General features: G+C 40.0%; 2 protein-coding genes and 3 pseudogenes across 2 annotated transcripts; 1 reads left to right on the top strand and 4 right to left on the bottom strand.

Annotated features, from left to right (window-relative positions):
- Window positions 1-5157: 5157 nt before the first annotated feature.
- On the bottom strand, window positions 5158-8084 carry LOC117630780 (probable receptor-like protein kinase At2g23200). Its single transcript, XM_034363557.1, has one exon. It carries the CDS (start codon window positions 7854-7856, stop codon window positions 5322-5324), a length of 2535 nt encoding a protein of 844 aa, XP_034219448.1. The 5' UTR covers window positions 7857-8084; the 3' UTR covers window positions 5158-5321.
- A 1481-nt stretch (window positions 8085-9565) lies between these two features.
- Window positions 9566-10527, top strand: LOC117629600. The gene is made up of 3 exons (XM_034362129.1): window positions 9566-9983; window positions 10111-10263; window positions 10385-10527. Exons 1-3 carry the CDS (start codon window positions 9633-9635, stop codon window positions 10430-10432), a joined length of 552 nt encoding a protein of 183 aa, XP_034218020.1. The 5' UTR covers window positions 9566-9632; the 3' UTR covers window positions 10433-10527.
- Window positions 10528-19329: 8802 nt separating this feature from the next.
- LOC117630465 lies at window positions 19330-19812 on the bottom strand (annotated as a pseudogene).
- LOC117630464 lies at window positions 19774-20553 on the bottom strand (annotated as a pseudogene).
- Window positions 20554-21950: 1397 nt separating this feature from the next.
- On the bottom strand, window positions 21951-23556 carry LOC117630462 (annotated as a pseudogene).
- Window positions 23557-24057: the final 501 nt, after the last annotated feature.

The following is a 24057-nucleotide window of genomic DNA, read 5'->3' as shown; positions in this document are numbered from 1 at the left end:
AGTTTGAGCTAGGTCCATGATTGAGACCTTCTTCTTTGAACTGACAGACTGTGCCAAAAATGCTCTTTGCATGTCGTCCCATGTCAGAATAGAACCTGGCGGCAATTGTGTATACCAAGTGAAAGCTGACCCTTTTAGGGATTGGACAAATTGACGCACCAGAAGAGCGTCTGACTGAGATGTCTCGCCACAGGCTGAGTAAAAATGTGCCAAATGTTCATGGGGTGAGCTACTTATGCCGTCAAATTTATCAAATATAGGCCGTTGATAACCCTTCGGGAATGGTATGGCGTCATAGTGAGAAGGGAAAGGGTTTCGATACCCTTGAACAGGAGATGCTATAGACAATTGGAACTCACGAATTCCTTCAGCAATTAACACCTTTATGTCATTTGGGGAAATTGTGCTCGTAGAGCTTTTTGCTTTTTCCTCTTTTGTTTGTTGTTCTTGGGCGGTCGATTCATTTGTTTTGCCCATGTCTTGCTCACCTATGAGTTTTTTCCTTTCAGCCGAGCGGATAATAACGCTATTTCCGCGTCTTTTTCTGCCAACTTCTGCTGCATTTCCCTTCGCATGTCTTGCATCATTTCTTGGATTAAAGGTAACTGGTCCTCAGTATTAGAAGTACCAGTCATCATGACTTGCATGCTTTCCACTCCCTCATGAAGTTTGGCCCCTTGGGATGATATACAATCATTCTCTTGAGTTTGAAATACAGGATCATCATAGAGAGGATTCCATTGCAAATAATCATCCAAGGTTGAGCTTAGACTGGATAACTCGGGAATAATTGTCCCAACCATGTTTCGGGATTTAGAACGAGTCAATGGACCCACGTAGGTCCTCGACTGATCTTGAGGTTTTGGGACTCCCCCTTGTGATACGGGAATTTGATCCCTTGAAACATCAGTTATCTTCACCTTTTCCACGCGTTTCCTTTGTGGATGAGGTATGTTCACCACATTCTTTTTCATGACGATGGCTCTGCTTTTACCCTTAGGAGAACATGGGTAAACCTCTTGTAATGTGGATTCCACAACATGGGCTCTAAGGCTTGATGGAGGTTCGGCCCCTTGAACCTCAACGTTCTTCACAAAGTCGTCCTTTTGACCTTCATCTCTAGCTTCGTTGGTGGAAGTCATCAGAATAGAATCTGTAGGATATAGGTTGACTGGAATTGATCCAATCATGATTTGGACAATTCGGGAAGTATTTGTTCTCTTGGGAGTCGGCACAGCCAGGGTGGTTAAGGTGTTTTTGCCCTCAGTCATTATTGGGCTTGTCCCAGAAAGCTGGGATAAGATTGCCTCAATAGACTCTTTTTTTGCTTCTTTCTTTCTTAAAGCACGAGCAGCCCTCTTTCTTCCATTTCGGAGAGCGTTCTTGGATGGAGTTTTCTTCAATTGGGTTTTGACGACCTTAGGAGTGACCTGAGGTCTGGCCCTGAATGGGCTTTGGCACAGCGCACTTGACGAGGCTCTCACGAACAATGAAAGTCTTTTTGAACCCTACGCGTTTGGTGCACGCATTCTTGGTAGTTTCAATTTTGTGGAAGAAAATCGTTACTTGTGGTGCCATTGTATCTGGTTTTGTTAACCTGTGAAGAACACAAACAAACATTAGTCACTTTATGATTGGAGATGAAAAGGTAAATGGGTCCCACCGGGCGTGCCAAAAATTATGTTGAAGGAAAATGGTGATCTTCCTAATATAATTTCACCACCACTAATTAAATAATGGGGTTTTATTATTTTAGGTTCGACCCATTCGAGGCGCAAGTCTCTTAATTACAATCCCTTGCTTCAAGGGAAAACCCTTTGATTCCATCATAAAGAAACAGAACGTGTGTGTTTGATTTTGCAGCTGCTCCCAAGTCCAACCTCAGGATGCCTACGTATTCTTTGTGGGAATCAAGCCACTCGTAGTTCAAAGATTCATGATGAATAAATGACTCATCACAAAACGAAGAATTTGAATGGGTTTGATTGAGGAGTTTGAGTGAATTTATCTGAATAAACCAGGGATTCGATATGGAAATATGTTTGGGATGGTTGCATCTAGATTGAATCTCTAGATTGCCTACGTTCCCTTTTAAAGGGATCAAACCAACGTAGTTCGAAAATTTAGAAATTAATGGGTAAGTGTGGCCCAATAATTTAGAGTTGGTGTCTTTGAGACGATTTGAAGATTTTCATAGGTAGATGACCTATGGGAAAAATTAGAAATTAATGGGTATGTATGGCCAAATAATTTAGAATTTGTATATTTGAGATAATTTGGGGATTTTCATAGGTAGGTATCACATAGGAAAATTTTGAAATTAATGGGTAAGTGTGGCCCATTAATTGAGAATTTGTGTTTGAGATATTTGAATTTAATCTCATTGGAATTTTCATGGGTAGATGACCCATGAGAAAAATTTGGATGGTTTTGTACCACTTTTTCTTTTTGTCAATGTCCCAGAAAAGTAATGAGCAATTTTGATTAACCCACTAATTTTCTAAAGTTGACATTTGCACTTGGACCCAAATATGGCTACAAGGATTTTTTTTTTAACTAATCCATTAACCATATGATAGGGGATTTGGGCCTTAGGAAATTTAATGGGTAATTATTTGGGTTACCCATTAATTATATGGGCTTCTAAGAGTCAATGGATAATTATTCTCTGACAGCCCATGATCCTATTTTGGGCTTTTGATGTTTGTTGATAGTTAGCCCATGAGCATGGAGCCCCAAAAAAAAACTTTGGTCCAGCAGGCGATTAGCTATCCAACTCTTTGCAGAGTTTGTTTCCAAGTAAAATCAGACCTTGCAATCCCATCTTTATCTGGAATACTTGTGATCAGTCCGAATTAAAAACAAACACTGTTACTGTTCAGTCTTTAAAGAAAATAATATACAGCCTTTGCAAACAAAAAAGAGAAAGCCAGAAGAAAGAAAAAAAAGAAACTGCCGCAACATCAAAGAGGTATCAGACTTTTTTTTGTCTTTTTCCTCAGTTTTCTTCTCTGCAACAGCATGGTCCTTGTCCTTGTTTTTTTTTTTCTTTTCTTCCCATTTCAGCAAAGTGGCGTCAGCCACTTCCCTTTTCTTTTATTTTTTTTTTTGTTGTTGACTTTTCTTCTTCTGTTTCTTCTTGGCTGCTGCTTCTGTTTTTGTTTTTTCTTTTCTTTTGCTTTTGGTTTGCTTCGCCTCCAGAAGTTGCCAACAGGAACGTGGCTATCCTTTTTCATCTTTTTCTTTTAAAGACCTCCATCCTTCCTTCTTCCTCCCTTGGTTTTGATTGTTCGCAAACAATCCCCAGATGAAGAATTCAAAGGATAGGCTGCACAAACGTGGCCTCCCTTTTCAAGCTTTGTTCCTCTCTTTTTTGTGCACACAGCTTATTTTTATTTGTTGTGAGATTAAATCCCTCCATGATTATGTTTGTGGGTTTTGTACCGAAATTGGATTTGTGCTCTTGAGAACTCACTGAATGAGTTTTATGCCCAAAAATGGATATACCATTCAGGGTATTTGATTGAGGGGTACACACCCATGATGGATTTTGTATCCAATATTTTGTATCCATTTCAAAGGATTTTCTTTTGCTCGGCAGAGCTTTGTTAAACAGAAATCCTCTCATGGATTTGTTGTTCATGATTTAAGGGTTGCCACCCATTATGGATTTATCATCCAAGAGTTTTATTTGAGGGTTGCCACCCAATATGGATTCATCATCCAAGAAAAATGATTTGAGGGTTGCCACCCAACAAGAATTAATTGACAGGATCCATATACCTGTGAAAATGTCTCCTCTTGTATTTGTGCTCCTGCAATTTTCCTTCTGCAACAATTTTCTTCTTCTGTCGTCTTCTCCTTCTTTTCTGTCCTTCTCTCTCTTCTTTTTTTTTTATTTCTCTTTAATGCAGAATATTTATATTAAAAATTGAATAACCAACTCCCCCAAAAATAGGAGCCACTAAACTCTCTTAAACGTTTTCATTGGTTTAGACCCCCACCTTTTTCCAAACTTCCCCCCACGTTCCAATATTTTGTGATTTTTGTGATTTTTGTGATTTTTTTTATTCCAACAGACCATATATAATTACTATTATCTACCAATTACCTTTTAGTAATTCCTCCATGTTGGTACTTCAGCCAATCATTTGGAAGTGTAACTTTTCAAGGAAAAATAGGCAGGATTTGCTACTAGTTTCCAATGGGAGAGTAAAGTTACTGAAGCTATTATAGGTCTAGGGACGATAATAATTATGAGGTCAACAACATGGAAAACTACATCAACATGATATGATGCTAAAGAAGATTGTTTGCAAGAAGAACTATTCTCCTTGTAGCTGCTTGTCAAGTGTTGGCAAAAAAAAGCTACTTGGTAATTGATATATATCATCAGTTGTATATGTTTGTAGACTAGACAAATGTATATTTCCAACGATTATGAAATTGAAGCAAAGAAACACACATCTTAAGTACAGAAGCCAGAGCAACTTTCTAGCTTCTTACTAGCAAACCCAGAAGCTAACCCTAATTTTCTACGATCTCCGGCAATTTGGAGTTAAAAAGTATACATTCTTTGGCATCTTGCACTAGCTACCTAATCTTACGTTCTATTTGCATTTACAGAACCTTTTTCACCTTTATACAAAAAAACAAGAGAAGAATATCCCCTAAATGTCCCTCGTCATTTCTTTTGGCTAAAGATGAAAACAAAATTAAACAAAACCACTCCTAAATTAGCCGAACCGACAATGTCAAAAAGCTTGCTATTAGACTGTGAAACCTCAACCTGATGGCCTAAACTAACTAAAGCATCTGTGCAAGAATTATTTTCCGGATAAATATGATTGAGTTCCACGATTCATATGAGACATGAGGTTTTTGAGATATGTCTACCCATAATATTTTCCAGGGCATTTAAACATATTTCATAACACTATCAATCACGAGTTTGTCTCCTTCAATTTGAATTGTTTTGTATCATGATCCTACTGCCCAGGGTTTAGGCTAAGAGCATGGCTGGATAGTCTCAGGGAAAAGTATAGAATATAGCAGGGAGTGATGTATGAACCTAAGTAAGACACTCCTCTGGGGTAACAAGGTGAAACTCCCAATCAACAGCAGTTTAACTATCATAGAATTTGTTAGCTGCTTCTGTTTATGAACAATTAATACTATTATCACATCTTAAAGATGGGAAAGCAGTTGTAGTACAATAATCAAAGATAGGACTAAAATTAACAAGGCACACCGAACTTGGCTTTTACAGCCTAAAGAAACTTAAACAAGGTTAACTAATATACCTTGCAAACTGAACAAATTTATCTGGCATCACCAACTCTCAACAGGGAGAAAACTTCAACTTCTGTTGTATCTAATTCATCGTCTCTGGGAAGAGCCAGATCATCTGTGTTAATGGTGGAGCTAACTGAAGGAAAACGCGGAACATTTGGCAATACAAATGCTGATGAAGCATTGGCTGTGCTGTCTTCATGGGGTTCTCTATGCTTTGCTGTTTGCTGGAGCTGGAATGCATACTCCAAGTCCCACAGCACATCACCCATTGTAGGCCTATCATTAGCATTTTCTTGCAAGCATTTCTCTGCTGTCTCACTAAAATTTCTGAATGAGCTAGGATCAATCTGATTCTTGATTGAAGAGTCAACAATCTGTTCAAGCAACCCTTTCTTCTTGCAAAGCATTCCCCATTCAGCTAAATTCATTTGGTCTCTTGGGAGCATTGTATCAATAGCAGATCTTGCACATAACACCTCAAGGAGAACCACGCCAAATGCATAAACATCAGATTTTTCTGTCAACTGTTGGGACATTATGTATTCAGGATCAAGGTAACCAAAAGTGCCTTTAACATTTGTGCTGACATGTGTTTCATCAAGAGGACCAGATCTTGAAAGGCCAAAGTCAGCAACTTTGGCAACATGGTTTTCATCCAACAAGATGTTGGTGGACTTAACATCTCGGTGAATGATTCCCCCAGCTGCACCTCTGTGGAGGTAATGAAGGCCCCTTGCTGCACCAATGCAAATTTCAAGCCTTTGCTTCCATGACAAGCGAGGCAAGTTTGAACCATATAAATGATCTCTCAAGCTCCCTTTTTCCATGAACTCGTAGACCAGTATCATCTCAGACCTTTCATCACAGTATCCAATTAAGGAAACAAGATGGCGGTGGCGAATCTGGGACAAAACCATGATCTCTGTTTGAAATTCTGGAAGGCCTTGGCCTGACCCTTGCTCATCTCGTTTACCTCGCTTGACAGCTACATTTCTGCCATTCAACAGAGTTCCTCTGTAGACATTCCCAAAGCCACCCTCACCTATCAACAATTTTGTGTCAAAGTTGTTTGTTGCTTGCTGAAGTTCAGCAAAAGATATCTTCAACCCAAGATTTAGATAATCCATAGGGGAACCAGTAATAGTTCCATCAGTCAACCTGCTGTGGGTACTCCCTCCTCCAAATGCAGGCATTGGTGACCATTCCGAAGTTTCAACACGCTTTGCATTTCTGTATTTCAAACCGAACAAGATTCCGACAATCAGAATGCAGATAAGCGACAGGCCTCCAATAACTGAACCAACCACAAGACCCACCTTTATCTTATTGGGCCCTTTCATATTACAAACTGAAGCTGGAGGGTTACTTAAAGCTGGTCCCTCTATTATCTCCAACATTTCCAGTCCATTTAGAAAGGAATTGTTAGTTGTTGTGTCTATGCTAGGGCCTATGCTGATGTTAATGAATTCAGATCCATTAGAACGTACAAAATCATAGTAGAAAGGCGAGTACAGGCTATTAAAACTGAAATCGGGTCCACCAACCTTCGTAATGAAGTTTCCATTTGAATACAAGTTAAATACTAAATTACCAGGCGGACCGATAATGTCACAGAAGTGAACCCGGACGAGGTGTCTAGCATCCGCACTCACATTAAAAGACCAGGTTATGTTGAAGGGATTGGGTAGCCCGTTAGTATTACCGGTCATCAATTTGGCAGTCTGGTAAACTAAATCTGGAGCAATTAAATCACTATCAGCACCAACGAAACCATCAGATTCTACCGCCTGTCTAATAAGCGTCTGTGAGGAGGGTCGGCTATCATCTGCAGAGTTTGAATTTGACAGATATCTATCATCTTGTTCCCAATTTCTCCATATTATGTCATCATCTGGTGTGATTTTCTGGCCTCCAACATTCAGCCTGTAAGTTTTACGTAGAACTAAAGGGAAACTACTGCTGTAATTCCGAGGGCTGAATTCCAACGGTGCACGGAAGACTTCAATGGCATTTACAAATGCAAAAGATGATCCTTGAGGTGTAAAATATAATTTCAATGAGCCAGGACCAATGGCAAGAAAGAACTCCTCTATCAAAGGAGAGTTGCTACTGTTCTTGGCAGTGAAATTGTTCAACAGTTTGAACCCAAAATTTGAAACAGTAGGAAAAGCCAAAACATCAAAAAGAGCTGATGAAAGATTAACTGAGGAGGAGAAAGTCAAGAAATGCAGACGGACAATATAAGTACCGTTTTCAGCGATCGTGAACTCATAGTGGGATTGGTTGTAGAAAATTCTTGCTGTTTGGTACAGATTTCGCGACTGGTTGGTGCTTTCAATGGCCCTGCTTTTCTCTGAGTCTGAGCACAAAGAAACAGAACTCGAGTCTGCAGTGAACACCCGGCCACTGAGGTTTGCATCATCTTTAGACCCACAATTGACGAAATACTTATCAGGTTGCTCATAGGCTAAAGAGAGAAAGTGAAGGGATGAGAAGTGGAAAAGAAAAAAAAGCAGAGAAAATAGAGGGATATGGATTTTATGGTTATGAAGGCTTTCCATGAAAATTAATGGAGTTGCTGGATTTTGCTAATTGGTAGCCGAAGGAAAGCTCATCTGAACTGAGTGGCAATGGAAATTATGGCAAACGAAGACTTGGAATAGAAAAGTCGTGGACTTTGACGTTGAAACACCAACCGTGCAAGTCTGCAGTTAGAAAATTCGAAGCAAAAGTATGGTAGATTTATTTAATTCTCCCTTATATTTCGTAAACTATGCAAATACAAAAGAGGACATTTTGGGTGTTTCAGTTCTTTCTTGTCGAAGAGAGCCATATAATTGACTGAAATATCTTCCACCCCCAATAACAAGTTTGATGACTAGTCTTTAGTATGTCTTTTGTGTTTGGATGAGAACAGCAGAAACATCAATGGTCCACAAAAACACTTGACTACATTATTAGGTGTCTACATGAATAAACGTCAATGAAGCTATACTAATGTCAAACCAACATAACACAACAGAACAGAACAGTAAGCCTTTCAACTTAAGCCAGTTTTACATTATCCGGAATGGAAATTATTTGTCTCCTTTCCTAGAAGTTGGAACTTCGGGTTTCCTGTCATTCAAAGTTTGCTATGTGTATAGAGATTTTACTTCTCGTGTTTTTGATGGTTTATGTGTCAAGCTGTGATTGCAGTAGCAGTGTCCATCTGGAATGGAATTAATTAGTACCAAAGCTTGATTGGGAGAATACTTATCTGGAAAATGTGATTGAATCACCATCAGCTCTTCAGGGCACATCATCTTCCGCAGGAGGGAAGCTACTACAAGAAGCAATTGTTGCACCTTTTTCCTCGTATGGCTCTCTGTTTAGTCAATTTGCTGAAGGCTCAAATGCATATTTTAGGTCCCAAAACACCATCTCACATAGTAAGCCTCTGAGCAGCATTTGTTTCATTGCCTGTAAACCATCTAGGCTGCTTCACCCAATATTCTCAATGAACTTTGGTTAATTGTTAATCTTACCCACAAGCATAGGATGATGACGTTTTCAAGCTACCCTTTTCTTTGCCAGAGCCTTTCCCATTCAGCCAAGTTTACCCTCCTTCCTCTGACTCTGAGATGAGTTAATAAAGGCTAGCCAAGCCCAAAGACAGCACCTTTAGCCACATAATGATCATCACGTAAGATGTTTCTTGACTTTACATGAAAGAACCAGTGAAGGTGCTGTCTCTGGGCTGAACCAGTATAAAAATTAAGTCTATTTGCTCCCAAAAATATCTGGAAGGTGTTTCAGAATTGAATCATAGAGATGACCTCTCAAAATCCCATACATTCTTAAAAATTTCAGACCTTTTATCACAAACAATCCATACCCCACTCAAAGAAACAACAAGAAGAAGATTACAGATTACAGATTACAGGTTTCAGAGAGCGAAGAAACCGAAATGAAAAAACAGAGATAGAGCAGAAACGACATATTGACATGTCGTTTATGTTGGCAAACCCATGAACCAAGAAGACTCGGGCCTCAGATTTCGAAAAGACAGAAAGTGGGCCCATATGAACATAAAGATACCAGGTGAGAAGGCCCTTTTTCAGGCCCACTCAGATTCAGAGCACACGCCATTCATCCATCCACAGAAACTGGTCGATCTCTCTCAGCAAAGCGGTTTCAGACTCTTAGTTATTGGCCCATAGTTTCAGCTTCTTCCGACTTCACCTGCCATTCTTCTCTTCATTGCTTTTATACTATATAAACACACGAGAGAGCAGAGCCCCATCATCAAACAATTTCAAACAAACTAAAAGAACAAAAAGATAAAAACTTTGATCATGGTTGGTGCGACAAAGCCAAGCCGGAGCGACGAGGTGTTGGAAGCTGATGAGCAGCTCAAGATCGCCAACCAGATCAGAGCTCAGTTCGACTCTGCAGCCCCAAAGCGACCCATCAAGCCAAATAGAAGCGAGCCCGATTCTTCATCATCATCATCATCAACACCAAACCCAGTTGACTATTCCATCTTTGACCAACCCAACATTCCAGAGCTCGACAAGTTTCGTTCTCTCCAATCTCAATCCCCTGTTATACTCTCATCAGCAGAGGGAGCTACCACAGTACAAGATGAGTTTGTGGACACACAGTACTACAAGGAACTCAATTCCATTGACAAACAACATCACATGGTATTATCTCTCTATTTTATTTTATTTTTCTAAGTTTTGAGTTTAAAAAAAAAAAATTAATGTGTGCTCTGTTTTTGAACGACTTAATTGGGTCTGGTTTTGATTTAAATTGAACTGAAATGGACAGACTGGAAGTGGGTTTATAAAGGTTGTAAGAGAAGGGGGAAGTGACTTTGATCTTCAGCTGGCTGAGAGCCATGATGATGTCATAGTGGGATTGATGAAGATCAGAAGCAACCCTGCAACAAATGACTGGGTTCCCAGGACTGATGAAGATGAGGCATGGATTTAGATCGTTAATTACTTAATTGCCATTGTTATTGTGTCATTAATTAAAGAGAAGATCGCCATGTTAATTTACATGTAATCAAGAAGTACCCTGTTTTCTGCTCTGTGATCAGGTCTTTGTTAACTCCTCAAAGCCAAATCGGAGTGAGAGCTCTTATTAGATCTCTGCATTGAGAAGGAGAAGGCTTGGAACTTTTAAATTCATGAAAAAATTTCCTTTGAAATTCAATTCAAGCACTGACTTTGGGACTGGTTTTTCTTCTTGTTCTTTTTTTTTTTGGTTTTTCTTGTTCTTCTTTGTTTAAAGGAGTTGTAGGTTGTTCTTATCCATTTCCATAGTTAATATTCAAGTTGAAAACTTGAAGACGACAGGAAAAAGAATAGAAAGATTATTATATTTAGGCCACCTAACCTGTAATCAATTCTTTTTAAGCCGTGAGATGAGATTGCGTTCTTCTTTTTCTTAATGCGCAACGCAACCAACGTAAAAGGTGGCAAAGAAAATTTATTCTTTTCAGAAAAATAATTGGTGAGTTTGAGTGGTACTAAATCAATATAATACTTGAATATATATTTTAGAGGTGTGCCATGTAAATAAATAAATAAAAAATACAATTTTATTTTTCCACCCACCATAATTCTTAAAATACCTTCTAATTATTAATTCTAAGCAAGTTCTTTCAAAAGCCCAACTTATATCCGTTTTACTTCTTGACTCGTATTAAGGGAAGCCCCTCTCTCTTTCCTCCAAGCCGATTATGGTTCTTTCAAGAGTTCATCCCTCTTTCTCATCCTGGAGGTGACGCATGGGCTTTGTGATGAGAGGGGTTGTGTGCTGTAGAAGAGGGGATTTGAGTATTTATTTTCTTTTAGGTCTTCTTTAATTTCTTATTTATTTATTTTAATACACATGTGGTTGAAGAACATGAAGTTAAAGCATGGGTTCGAATGCTTATGGTCTCCAGGCTCCTATCATGTTGATCTCCCTCAATCAAATAATACCAATCGCTTGTTGTTTGAAGCAAATAGATGAAAATTAAACAACTTCATTACATAGAATTTCATGAAATCTTAAAAGGACAAAAAGAGCCTTTGAAGGGAAAATTAATTTTGCCCACATTTGTTTCGCAGAGAAAATGATAGTACCTTTGAAAGAAATCAGATTTATGATGGAAAAATAGTAAAACTTTGGGAAGCCTTTAGAAAACAAAGAGAATGGCTAGATGAGGAAGAAGTTGTGTGCATGTGTGGGTCAAGAATTTAAGTTGATAAAAGGATCTATGTATTGTGAGATTAATCCAATGGCTGGTATAAAATGGTTGCTCACACTTAGGTGAGGGAGATTGGTTTTGTCCCTGTTGAGGTCCAAAAAATCCAAGGCTGTGCCCAAATATATTTCTAGCCCAGTACAACACCTAACTTGGGAAGAAACCAAACTTGGGTACGCAAGAGTTCGTCAAATGCACTTGCACACGTGCCATGCCAAGCAAATAAGCCACACGCCATGCTACAAGCCTAAGTGGGGCCAAGCCACTCCAATACCTGGGGCTTCCTGAGCGGGTTGTGGTATGGATGGTTACGAGTTTTCATGAGGCCCATTAATGAGCCGAGAAATGGAAGTTTTGGGTTGCTTGGGAGCCCTGAAACTCAAGCACATTTCTTGAGCCCAACTATGTGGGCAAGTATAAAGGAGAAAAAATAGTCCATTACCTTGGAAAAGATAGCCCATCACTTTGGGAGGTTGGCCTATCCCTTTAGTGAACTAGCTCATTACCTTAAAGAATGGCCCACGTGACCAACAAAATATATGAAAGTCTCCAACACATAGCTGGAGACAAAACCATGACAAAAGCCAAAAGCCACTCACATCTGCAAGCTGCTGGTAATCTCCAGCATATGGCCAAAAACAAACCCAACACAAGTCATCCCAAAATACCAAGGGATACTTGAGCAAAACACTCTTCAAATCAGTGTACATACTCATTTCTTTCCCCCCATCAGATCTAGCCATAGAAGAGGGGACAAAAGAAAGAAAAAAATATGGCTGAAAATGTGAGTTCTCCACTGAGGCAACTGCGAGAAGAGCATTGAGCTCCCAAAAATCTCTGATTTTATGCAAATGGGCAGAGAGAATTTCACCAAATAGGATAAGTCAAAGGAAGGGAGGAGAAATGAAGGAAAAAGCTTGGCCAAATTGGATAGAAACCATTAGGGTTTCTTGGAAAAGGGTAGCTTCTAGCGCCTATAAAAAGAGGCATTCCCTACCCATCATCTCAACCCACATTCAAAGAGCAAGCATCATCTCTCATCCCTGAAACCCCTGAAATTTCGAGCCCTATTCCTCCATCTCCTCCCATCTTCTCTTCTGGTAAGTCATTCCAGAGCTTGATAGAGCCTTTGTCAAGTTGCTGGAAAATTACCCAAAACACCCAATATTTCACCACTAGCCACAACCACATCCAAAGAGCAAGCTTTATCTCTCACCTCTGAACCCCCTGCAATTTCGAGCCATATCCTTCCATCTCTCCCCATTTTCCCTTTTGGTAAACTTTCTAAAATTTGACAAAGTTTTTGTCAAGCTGCCGAAAACTACCCAGCACACCCACTACTTCATCACTAGCTAAAACAACTACATCTAGAGAGCAAGCTTCCTCTCTCACCTACAAAACCTAGAGAGAACTACACACACACACACACACACACACACACACACACACACAAACCTCATACCATGCAAATCCATCATTCATGCCATTGAAGCGAACTACACATGCAAACTCCAGAATACTTGGGGGCTTCGTGCCAATCAAATCTGTATAAAATAAAAAATAAAAAAGGGAGTCAAGCATAGGCACCTCAAGGTTTCTCATGCTAAACCATGCTGTACCTCAGTTCCAAAAGATGTGTGAACATTATTCACATCCTCATAGCAAGTCCAAGCTATATCATTCCAAGCCAAGTTACATTCTTCCAGCTCCTGCTCTACAAGCAAAGAATTTATGGCACTTGCCTTATTTCAAATCTTCTTAGCCCTTGCCTTATTTCAAACATCATGCTAATGTATATGCTCCTTAACCCCCCCAAAAAAAAAACCTCAGTTTATCCTTGCAACAATTCAACAAACTCATTACATCTCTGGAAAAAAAAAACTCAAAGCAGCCTCAACAACTAGCTTGTTCTCTGTCTTATCCAAAGTCTCTCTGGTCAAGCAATTCAAATTTTCCATAAGCCTTCATATCGCAAGACAAGGTGTGAGCAACCAAAATCTCACCTTCATACCATCAAGTTCCTAACAAATCAGTAAGAAGATGACATTTCTCATGCTTTAGAACCTCTCAATCAAGCCTGAAAAAGAAACAAGAGAGTACGTTGGCCAGATCAGGTGCTGGTAGGGGTGGGCACGGTTCGGTTTGGACCGGTTTTTGCCTCAAATTAGAACCGATCCGATACTATTCATGCGGTTTGGTTCGGTTCGATTTTAATTAAAAAAATTTAAAAACCGTCCGGTTCGGTTTGAACCGGTTTCGGTCCGGTTCCGGTTCCGGTTCGGTTTTTAACCGGATTATAAAAATTATTTTTTTAAATTGTTTTGTAATACAATTCTCAACTGAAATATTATTTTTTTACTTGAAAATTAACAAATTATTCAATTTCATATAATTAATAAATATTAAAGTGAGAAAAGAGAGATATTTTGACATTTAACTTGGATAAATATTAGGTTTTTTTTTAATGAAATTAAAAATATAGCATTAAATATAAATATATATTGAAATTATATATTTTTTTAGTTTCACCGGTTCGGTTCGGCCCGGTTCGGTTTTTGAAGACATGGAACCGGATCCGAATCCGGTCCAAACCGGTCCGATTCGGTTTTTGACCGGTTTTTGACTTTTTGGTCAACTCGGTTTTTTTCCGGTTTGGTTCGGTGTGGTTCGGCTCGGATTTCCGGTTTGCCGGTTTGAGTGCCCACCCCTAGGTGCTGGAAGGGAACTTGTAAACAGAAAGAGGGTGCCGGAAGCATAATCGCTATTGAAGCAAATTTTTTTTTTTTTTCCAAAGACCAATTGCAAGCAACCAAAACTCACTTTGATGCTATCAAAATTCTAGAAAATTAGACTTCTCATGCTTTGGAGGTTATGAACAAGAGAATACGTTAGCCAAAATCAAGCGCCGGAAAGGTACTCATACAGAAAGGGAGGCTCTGGAAGCATAATTTTCTCAGAGTGCAAGCAAACTCATCTATCAAGCATTTGACAAATTCACAGGGCGTAATACCAATCCATATGCCAAGAAATGTCATTCCACTTAAGTATTCCAAGCAACTCAGGCATTTCAAGCAAATTGAAGAACTCATGCTCTTGCGACAATACCATACAATATCAAGCTCTCACGAAAATATTGCTCAAGATCATCCTCTAGCAATGCCCATATTAGCACTCAATGCCAAGAGAAAGGACATGCTAAATTCTCAAACAAAAGCAACATCCCAAGCAAAACTTATACACAAGCTTTCCAACCATTCTAGTTCGAACATCCTACCTTTGAAAAATCACTAGAAATCAAGCTTACAACCAACAAATCCCAAACTTTCCAGATTAGAACTAGATATATCAAGCTTCAATTTTCCGAAATATCGTTGCATTTAGAGCTAGGGAAGCATGTCAAACATATTCTCAAAACATGCTATGCAGCAGAAACTGCACAAATCCAGCAGCTTAGCCCTTTGAAATTGCACCAAAAATTCATTTTTTCTTCTAATGGCACAAGACCAGTTCCAACATAACTATGGAAAACTTTATTTGCATGCATCAAAATCTCCAACTCATATTCTAAGAGAAACATTTCAAAAGTTGAAAGAATAGCTCACAAACTACTGTGAGACATTTCCACAAACACTTGGCATGCATACCCTAGTAAGCTTGCATGACTCTTGTTTATCACCAAGCTAGAATCCTAAACCAAAAGCTCATCCTCAGAATTCGATTTATAGTTCACAAATGCTGGGAAATACAGAGGAACTCAAGCATTCAAGCATAGAAAACAAGCATGCAACAAAGGCATCAATATTAACTCATGAACATGCTTCAGAAAAATGGAGGCAGAGAGCACTACAATGGGCGAATGATCCTCAATTTTGGATATGTTATAAACAACACAATTTATAGAAAATTTGTGAAGCAAGCGCAATCATCCAAGTATCATAAGTTAAAGACCTGTGCAGAAGCAGAATCTGCAGAAACTCACCAGCCATGGATGAATGCAGAAGTTGCAGACCAGCTTTGAGGTATCAGAAAAATTCTATAAATTCTACAAATTTTACAAGCTATAGTACTCAAGTAGATGAACAACTTTCATTAAGGAAGTTTTCTAATCCGAGCTTTCGAAGTATGACTTATGTACTGATGCACAATAGCCATGAGTTTGGGTCTTGAAGAAAGAAGAGAATGAGAGAAAACCAGAAAATAAATCATGCCAAGCCAAGTCACGTTCTTCCAGCACATGCCCTATTCCATGTCAAACAAAACATTTTTCAGCACCTACCCTATTTCAAATATCCTTACAGCACATGCCCTATTTCAAGCATTCTTCCAGCACATACCCTATTTCAAACATCCTTCCAGCACATGCCCTATTTCAAACATTTTTCAGCACCTGCCCTATTTCAAATATCCTTCCAGCACATGCCCTATTTCAAACATCCTTCCAGTACATGCCCTATTTCAAACATTCTTCCAGCACATGCCCTGTTTCAAATATCCTTTCAGCACATGCTATATTTCAAATATCCTTCCAGCACATGCCCTATTTCAAACATGCTTCCAGCACATGGTCTATTTAAAACATTTTTCCGCACCTGCTCTATTTCAAACATCCTTCCAGCACATGCCCTATTTCAAGCATTCTTCCAATATCTAGCCATCATGTCGCACGCTATCATCTTCACTGAAGTTTTGTCCGGTAAATTCAAAGTGTTACGAGGCTGGTGCTGTAAACTCAAACACAATGGTGAATCCAAGCTCATTGCATCCGCAACTCCAAGATTGGATCCCCACCATCGACTAGAACGTCTGGCTACTGTCAAATGACATCCACCACGCTAAATGTCCCAAAAGCTATATTAAACCATGCTACCTTAGCCAAAGCCAAGCATCCAAGCATACAAGCTAAAATCAAGTGTACACGCCAATGCCAAGCATCCAAGCCAAATACCAAGTCAATGCAACTCTTGCAAACCACAATCATGCAAACTCAAGCGTCTCTAGCCACTCAAGCAAATAAATCATGCAGGCTAAGTTATTTTGAGCTAATCCACAAAATTTTCCTTCTCTGTCATCCCACAAAAAGGCCAATTCTTGGTAATTCTAGTAAGTGACCTCCAAAATTACAGTGTATGGGAAAGTTTATTAAGGCAACACCCTTGGTGTTTAAGAATGATTGGGTTTTAAGCGGGACCATTGCGATCCCTTCAACCTTTCCGGAAAAGACCTTGCTGTAATTTCAGAGGCCCTTAACTGGTCATCTTTGAGTTGCTCCTACACCCATGTCATGCCATGCCATTGCAATTTAATTTGGGCTAGCAATTGATTATTCGGACCATTTCAATACACATTCGTGGCCCCAATAATCCAAGGCTGGGCCCAAATATATTTCTAGCTCAGTACAAACCTAACTTAGGAAGAAACCCAACTTGAGTACCTAAGAGTTTGTCATATGCGCTTGCACACGTGCCACGTCAAGCAAATAAGCAGCACGCCACGCTACAAGCTTACGTGGGCCCAAACCACGCTAATGCATGGGGCTTGCTGACCAGGTTGTGGTATGGATGGTTACGAGTTTTCATGAGGCCCATTGATGAGCCGAGAAATGGAATTTTGGGCTACTTGGGAGCCCCGAAACTCAAGCCCATTTCTTGAGCCCAAATATGTGGGTAAGCATAAAGGAGAGAAATAGTCCATTACCTTAGAAAATAGCCATCACTTTGGAAAGTTGGCCCATCTCTTTAGTGAACTAGCCCATTACCTTAAAAAATGGCCCAAGTAACCAACAAAATATCTGAAAGTCTCCAGCACATGGTTGGAGACAAAACCATGACAAAAGCCAAAAGCCACTCAAATATGCAGGCTTCTGGGAATCTCCAGCACATGGCCAAAGACAAACCCAACGCAAGCCATTCGAAAAAATTAAAGGATACTTGAGCAAAACACCCTTCAAACCAGTGTACATACCCATTTCTTTCCCCTCATCAGATCTAGCCATAGAATAGGGGAGAAAAGAAGGAAGAAAGATGGCTGAAAATAGGAGTTCTCCACTGAGGCAGCTGTAGGAAGAGCATTGAGCTCCCAAAAATCCCTGATTTTATGCAAATAGGCAGAGAGAATTTCACCAAATAGGATAAGTCAAAGGAATGGATGAGAAATGAAGGAAAAAGCTTGGCCAAATTGGATAGAAACCATTAGGGTTTCTTGGAAAAGAGTAGCTTCTAGCGCCTATAAAAAGAGGCATTTCCTGCCCATCATCTCAACCCACATTCAGAGAGTAAGCATCATCTCTTATCCCTGAAACCCTTGCAATTTCGAGCCCTATTCCTCCATCTCCCATCTTCTCTTCTGGTAAGTCATTCCAGAGCTTCACAGAGTATTTGTCAAGCTGCTGAAAAATTACCCAAAACACACAATACTTCACCACTAGCCACAACCACATCCAGAGAGGAAGCTTTATCTCTCACCTCTGAAGCCCCTGCAATTTCGAGTCTCATCCTTCCATCTCTCCCCATTTTACCTTTTGGTAAACTTTTTCAAAGTTTGACAGAGTTTTCGTCAAGCCGCCAGAAACTACCCAGCACACCCACTACTTCATCATTAGCTAAAACAACTACATCCAGAGAGCAAGCTTCCTCTCTCACCTGCAAAACCCAGCAAATTTGTGCTCTATTCAACATTTTCCTCCAGGAACACTTAGTTTTCTCTTCAGTGCTAAACTCATGAATACTCAGCTCCCATGCCACAAGCTTCTCATGCCAAGCCAAGAATTTATTTGTAAACTGTTGTTATTTTTGTTGGTGAAGGTAACCAAGGTGTTTCCTAAGGCTTCACTATCCTTTCAAAGCATTCTTGGGGCTTAATCTTTAAACTCAGACACATAGGATAATTTTATCAATTCGCTCCTTACGATGGCCCAGCCCATTTGTAGCTGCCCGAAGAAAAAAGCCCCTACAGTCCCTAAGTTCCTTGAAGTCATTTTATAAATGGGTAAATTTGTCTTTAAAATTTTGAAGATAAAGTGAGTTGGGAAAATAGGACAGATGGGTGAAAATAGCAACACTCTTTTGGAGAGCATAATTGTAAATATAAATTTAAAAAAAAAATAGGGAGCATGATTATAGATGTTCTCATAAGTTAAACTTTAACGAATTGAGTTATAGACCTTGATTAAGGTTTGACCAAAAACACAACCTTAGGCCATCTCCAGCCATGGGCTATATCCTAAATATAGCCCTAAATTAATGCAAAACTCATTTCTAGCCATGGGCTAAATAAAATTTTGGCCAAATTTAGATGGCCACATTTGGCCCTTTAGCCCTCCAATCGGGCCAAATGTAGCCCACCTTTGGCCTAGGCTAAATTTATAGTGGGCCTCATCCATGTGCTTTTTAATAACCAATTATTAAAGCACTCCCCACTCCCCTTTATGAAAATAATAAAATTTGAAGGATCATAAAATATAGCCATACATGGCTGGATATGGAAAAATGTAGCCCTACACTATTCTATAAAAAAAAAAACTATTTTGGGGGGCTAAATTTTTAGCCCTGAACTACATTTAGGCCTATAACTGAAAATGACCTTAAATAAGATGGTTTTCTTTTATTAAATTTCGGAATTAGATTAAATTTTAATTATGGTCCTCACAACATGCAGTCATCAATTAGGCTTTGGCCCAATTTCACCACCCTCTTCTCATAAGCATCACTTCACTCCCAACTCAATAAATGGAGAAGAAGTCAGCTGCGTTCGCCCCCACAATATGAGCCAAAAGTGTCCTTCAATTCATACATCTAGTTGACTCTCTCCCAGTCAAAGCATTGGATCAACGGCCCCAAAGTCAAGCTTACCACACGTTGCGCCATGGCCGTTCCGGGCAAGCCCTCCTTCCAAATCCAAACGGAATGAATTTGTGCGACAAATCGTCACCGTTTTCAAATCTCTCGGGACTGAAGCTTTCCGGAATTATCCCACAACTTATGGTCTCTTTGCATGGCCCATGCATACCAACACCGTCGTGCCAAGTGACACTTCGAATCCTCCAACTGTGCAATCGCCGGATGAAAAATGTGGTACTAAGAGTGGGACCGGTGGAGAGTCTCGGAGATGATTCTTTGTAAGTAAGGTAGTTTGGAGATGTCTCGTTCATTCACTAAGCATTCTTGGCCAACTTGGGCATCTAATTCAACTCTGGCCTTTTTTAACACATGCGGATGGTTAAGGAGATTGGACATTGCCCATTACAATGTGACTGATGACGTATCGGTACCTGCTAATAACAATATCAAGAACACATGTCTTCTCCGCCAACTTCACCACCTTTTTCTCATACCCCCCAGAAAATATTAATCCAATGAAAAGCATCTCCTGGCTTCGGTAACGTAGTATACGCAACGGCCTGTTCCATGATCTCTATGAACCGCCTGGCCTCCTCTTTGTCTGCCACGTCATCGTCCCCATAGTACCTCTTCCCTGCCACCATTGTCATTGAGATATTATACGCAGGCCGGACATCAGAGACTTGAGCTCCACGCCTTTTGTGAGAGCTTGCACAGTAACTGCTTGACTTGGTCATTTCTGGTGCTGGCGAATGCGTTGAAGCGGGCGGAGGAGAAGATCTCGATGGCGGCAATGCGGCAGAGGTTGCGCCAGTGGTCTCCATATGGGGAAGTGATAATGGTGGTGTGGTTGTAGTTTAAATGCTCGCCGATGATCGTGTGAGGAAGATTGGCCAGGACAGGAGGATGCCGTTTTTAATGAAGCATTCTTGTACGGCGGAGGGTGAGGAGACTACAACGACGAGATTTGAGCAGAGCCGGAGAGAGAAAATAGTGCCATGTTTTCGGGAGAGACGGTGGAAGGTTCGGTGGAGTGGGGTTTTTAGGGATGGAGGTGGCAGAGGATTGCAGACAAGGTGGGCTTGGTGGGAGGTTTTTCACATTTAGACGTTGTCGTTTAATTTGGAGGATGAAGTTGAAAATAAGGGACATATTGCATGTGTCGAACATGAACAACATGTTTTCGATTTTTGGTTGACTGGGCAATTCGTGTGGGCAGATATTTATAATGGTTGTTTCCGTGTCAATGAAGTGATCAAGACTCACAGATCATCTTTAGAGCAGTTCCCGCAAGGAGCTGAGCCCAAGGCTGGGGAGAGAAAAAAAACAAAAATCTGTTTCCAGCGATGAGCCCAGGTCCGAGCGTAAGGTGGGACCCAGCAACTCGGCTCGAGGGCAAGGTTGGCCCGAGTTGCAGCCCTCGTTTTGGTGCTAATGTTATCTCTACAGTGCTACAGTGCTACAGTGTCTGGCGCTACAGTACCACTAAAAGTCCACGTGTCGCACTCTGGGTTCTCCGATCAGATTTTTTTTCTCCAATCCAACGGCAGCCAATTTTTGTGCAATAAAAAAATGAAAAAATGACCAAAAAATTACTCTTTTTTTTTCTATAAATACCAAAATTTTATCCGATTGAGATATGAATTTTATAATAAATATTGATATGTACGAACCCAAAAATATTATCCGAAAATAATATCCAAATTAATTATTTTCATTAAAAAATTTGTGAAAAAAAATATTAATAGTAATTGCCCTTAGCCATGGCAATGGGTTGAAACACAAAATACTATTTAAAAGGACAACCACTATTCACATGAATAGTAACTGCCCTAACTCCCCCTTGCCATAACAAAGAACAAATGGGTAGAGTTGCTCTTCCATGTGAGATATTCGTTTGCAAGGTTTTCTCCAATTTTGGACATTCACTCATCTTCGCATACGTTTTGGTCAAATCACGTGTCCTAAAAGCAAATGAAGTGATCTAGATTTCTAGGCAAAGTTGGCGAGGGGATTAAATAACGAATAAGAAGGCAGAATGTATTAAATGAAAGAAGAAGAAGGAAGAATGTATTAAATGAATAAAGGGAAGTAGATATTTTGTGTGGCTATAAAATTTCGAGTCCAATTTTCCTGTTCTCAAATCTCATATGTTACTGTTTTCTTCTTAGATTTGTGACATGTGGTACACAACTCAACAGGAGTTTAAATCTGTTCTCTCTTTCAGCCTTTTTTTATATATTTATTTATAAAAAGGTTTGTAACATGTCGCTATAGAATTTCAGCCTTTACAAAGTACGTACAATAATATTATTTGTACCAATCAATTGCCACTCCTCCTTACTGCCCAAACGTCCGTTGAGTAATTTTTCCACAGGGTGTATTGGTTGCTGCTTATGTTTAGCCCCGCATGGCCTGGGGTACCAATTTCCCACGAGAGAAAGAACAGGGTCTACAAATGATTGACATCGTGCTCTTTATTTCTTAACAAACGTTACATATAAATACATAACTGATTCAATTATGTATCACAAGCTTACATAAATAGCGATTTTACATGTTATATAGAGAAGAGATCAATATAGAACCTTCTTCACGACTGTACGTACTTCACACATGGCCTCCAATGGCACAAGTTTAGGCATGGTAAGCCCTTCACCTTCAGTCATATCAACCACCTTTTCACTAACTCTGTCCCGCTCAAAGCATTAGATCAACGACCCCAAAGTCAAACCGACAACACGTTGGGCAAGTTCCCGCTCCAGGGCAAGCCCTCCTTCCAAGTCCAAATGGCATAAATTTGTGTGACAAATCCTTACCACTTTCAAACCTCTCAGGCTTGAAACTTTCAGGATCATCCCACAAGTTAGGGTCTCTTTGTATGGCCCATGCATTTACCAATACCGTCGTGTCACGTAGCACTTTGAATCCTTCAATTGTGCATTCATTAGATGAAACATGTGGTACTAACATTGGGGCAGGTGGGCACAATCGAAGGGTCTCAGAGACTATACATTGTAAGTAGGGTAGTTTTAAGATGTCTGGTTCGTCCACTAAGCGTTCTTGGCCAAGTTGAGCATCAAGTTCAGTTGTAGCTTTTTTTAAACATCCGGATGGTTAACCAGATTTGACATAGCCCATTCCAATGTGACTGATGATGTATCAATGCCTGCCGGTAACAAGTCCTGGAAATGATTGTCGTGTTAACAATGCACATTAAGTTTTTTAAAAGCATGGTAATTTAATTGTTAATGGAATGTGTGTCAAAATATGTGTCCCTCGATCCTATATATATGTAAGATTGAATTTTGAGCTAACCAGTAAAAAACCCTTGATAATTTGGTCCGTCTAATACTCGGGCTGTTCCTGCAAAGAACGCAAATGGTCTACGTACTCTTCTTCATCTGGTGCTCATCAATGAGCCCTTGCAAGAACACATCTGTCCTCTCACCCAACTTCATCATCATCTTCTTCTCATACCCTATCCAATTCAAAATGGGCCAAATTTCTCCTGGGTTCGGTACCCCAGCATATTTCGTGACCTGGTTAATAATCTCTTTAAACTGCCTGGCACAGTACCTCTTGCCCGCCACATTGTCACTAGGATATTATACGTCAGGTCAGACAACATAGATTTGAGCTCCACCTTGGCAAAATAACCATCTTGACGTGATGATGACTGTTGTGAAAGTTTGGGTAGCAAGTGTTTGACTTTGTCCTTGCTGATGTTCAAGAAAGCGTTGAGGCGAGCAGAAGAGAAGATCTCAATGGCGCAGGTGCGGCGAATGTTGCGCCAGTGATCGCCGTATGAGGACGTTATCATAGTGGAGTTGTTGTAGAATAAGTGCTTGTCGATGATCAATACAGGACGGTTTGCTAAAACAATGTCGTTTTTTGGTGAAGCATTCATGTACGGCTGAGGGTGAGGAGACTACAACCATAGGATGTGAACCCATCCGGAAAGAAAAAATGGGTCCGTGTTTTTGGGAGAGACGGTGGAAGAGGCTCGATGTTGCGGAGGCTTTAGGAGTGGAGATGGCCGATGATGGGCAAAGAAGGTGGGCTTGGTGGGTAGTTTTTTTGATTTTCACGACGTCGTTTTCTTTGGAGGAAGAAGTTAATGAAAGTGAGGAAAAAGATGAAAATGAGGGACGTGCTTCTGTAGAATGACATGTCTTCCATGGTGGGTTGATTTTGGCTGATTTTGGGATATGCACAAGGGTTATATATGAGGTATATATTAAGCAGGTTGGTTACGTTTTTTTGACGCTCAAGTGATCTAGAAGTTCAGATTGGGCGAAGTTGCGAGTATATTAAGACAAGAAAAAAGAGAAAAGGTTGGCGACTCTTCAATTATCCACGGACCTTATGCGACCTTGAAACATGCAGTGGTAGCCTTAAAACATGCTGTGGGGTTGCCTATTATTATTATTTATTTACTTCCTTATATTCCAACATATATAGGGGCCCAATGCTAACGTTTCGTTGAATTAATTCTTATCATAACCGAGGGAAGGGGATGGATCTAGATCTAGAATTCCAAATTATGGTGGACGGCAATTCCGAAGACGGCAATCGTAGACCGGCAGTTGGAAAATGACGACGAAAAATGGAGATCAACATCAATCTATTTTTCTTGTATGAGAGAAGAACCGAACAATTGGTCCATGTCAAATGCGTAGA

This window comes from Prunus dulcis, chromosome 6 (assembly GCF_902201215.1).
Source record: "Prunus dulcis chromosome 6, ALMONDv2, whole genome shotgun sequence".
NCBI lineage: Eukaryota > Viridiplantae > Streptophyta > Magnoliopsida > Rosales > Rosaceae > Prunus > Prunus dulcis.
This window is presented reverse-complemented; position numbering and strand designations above follow the sequence as displayed.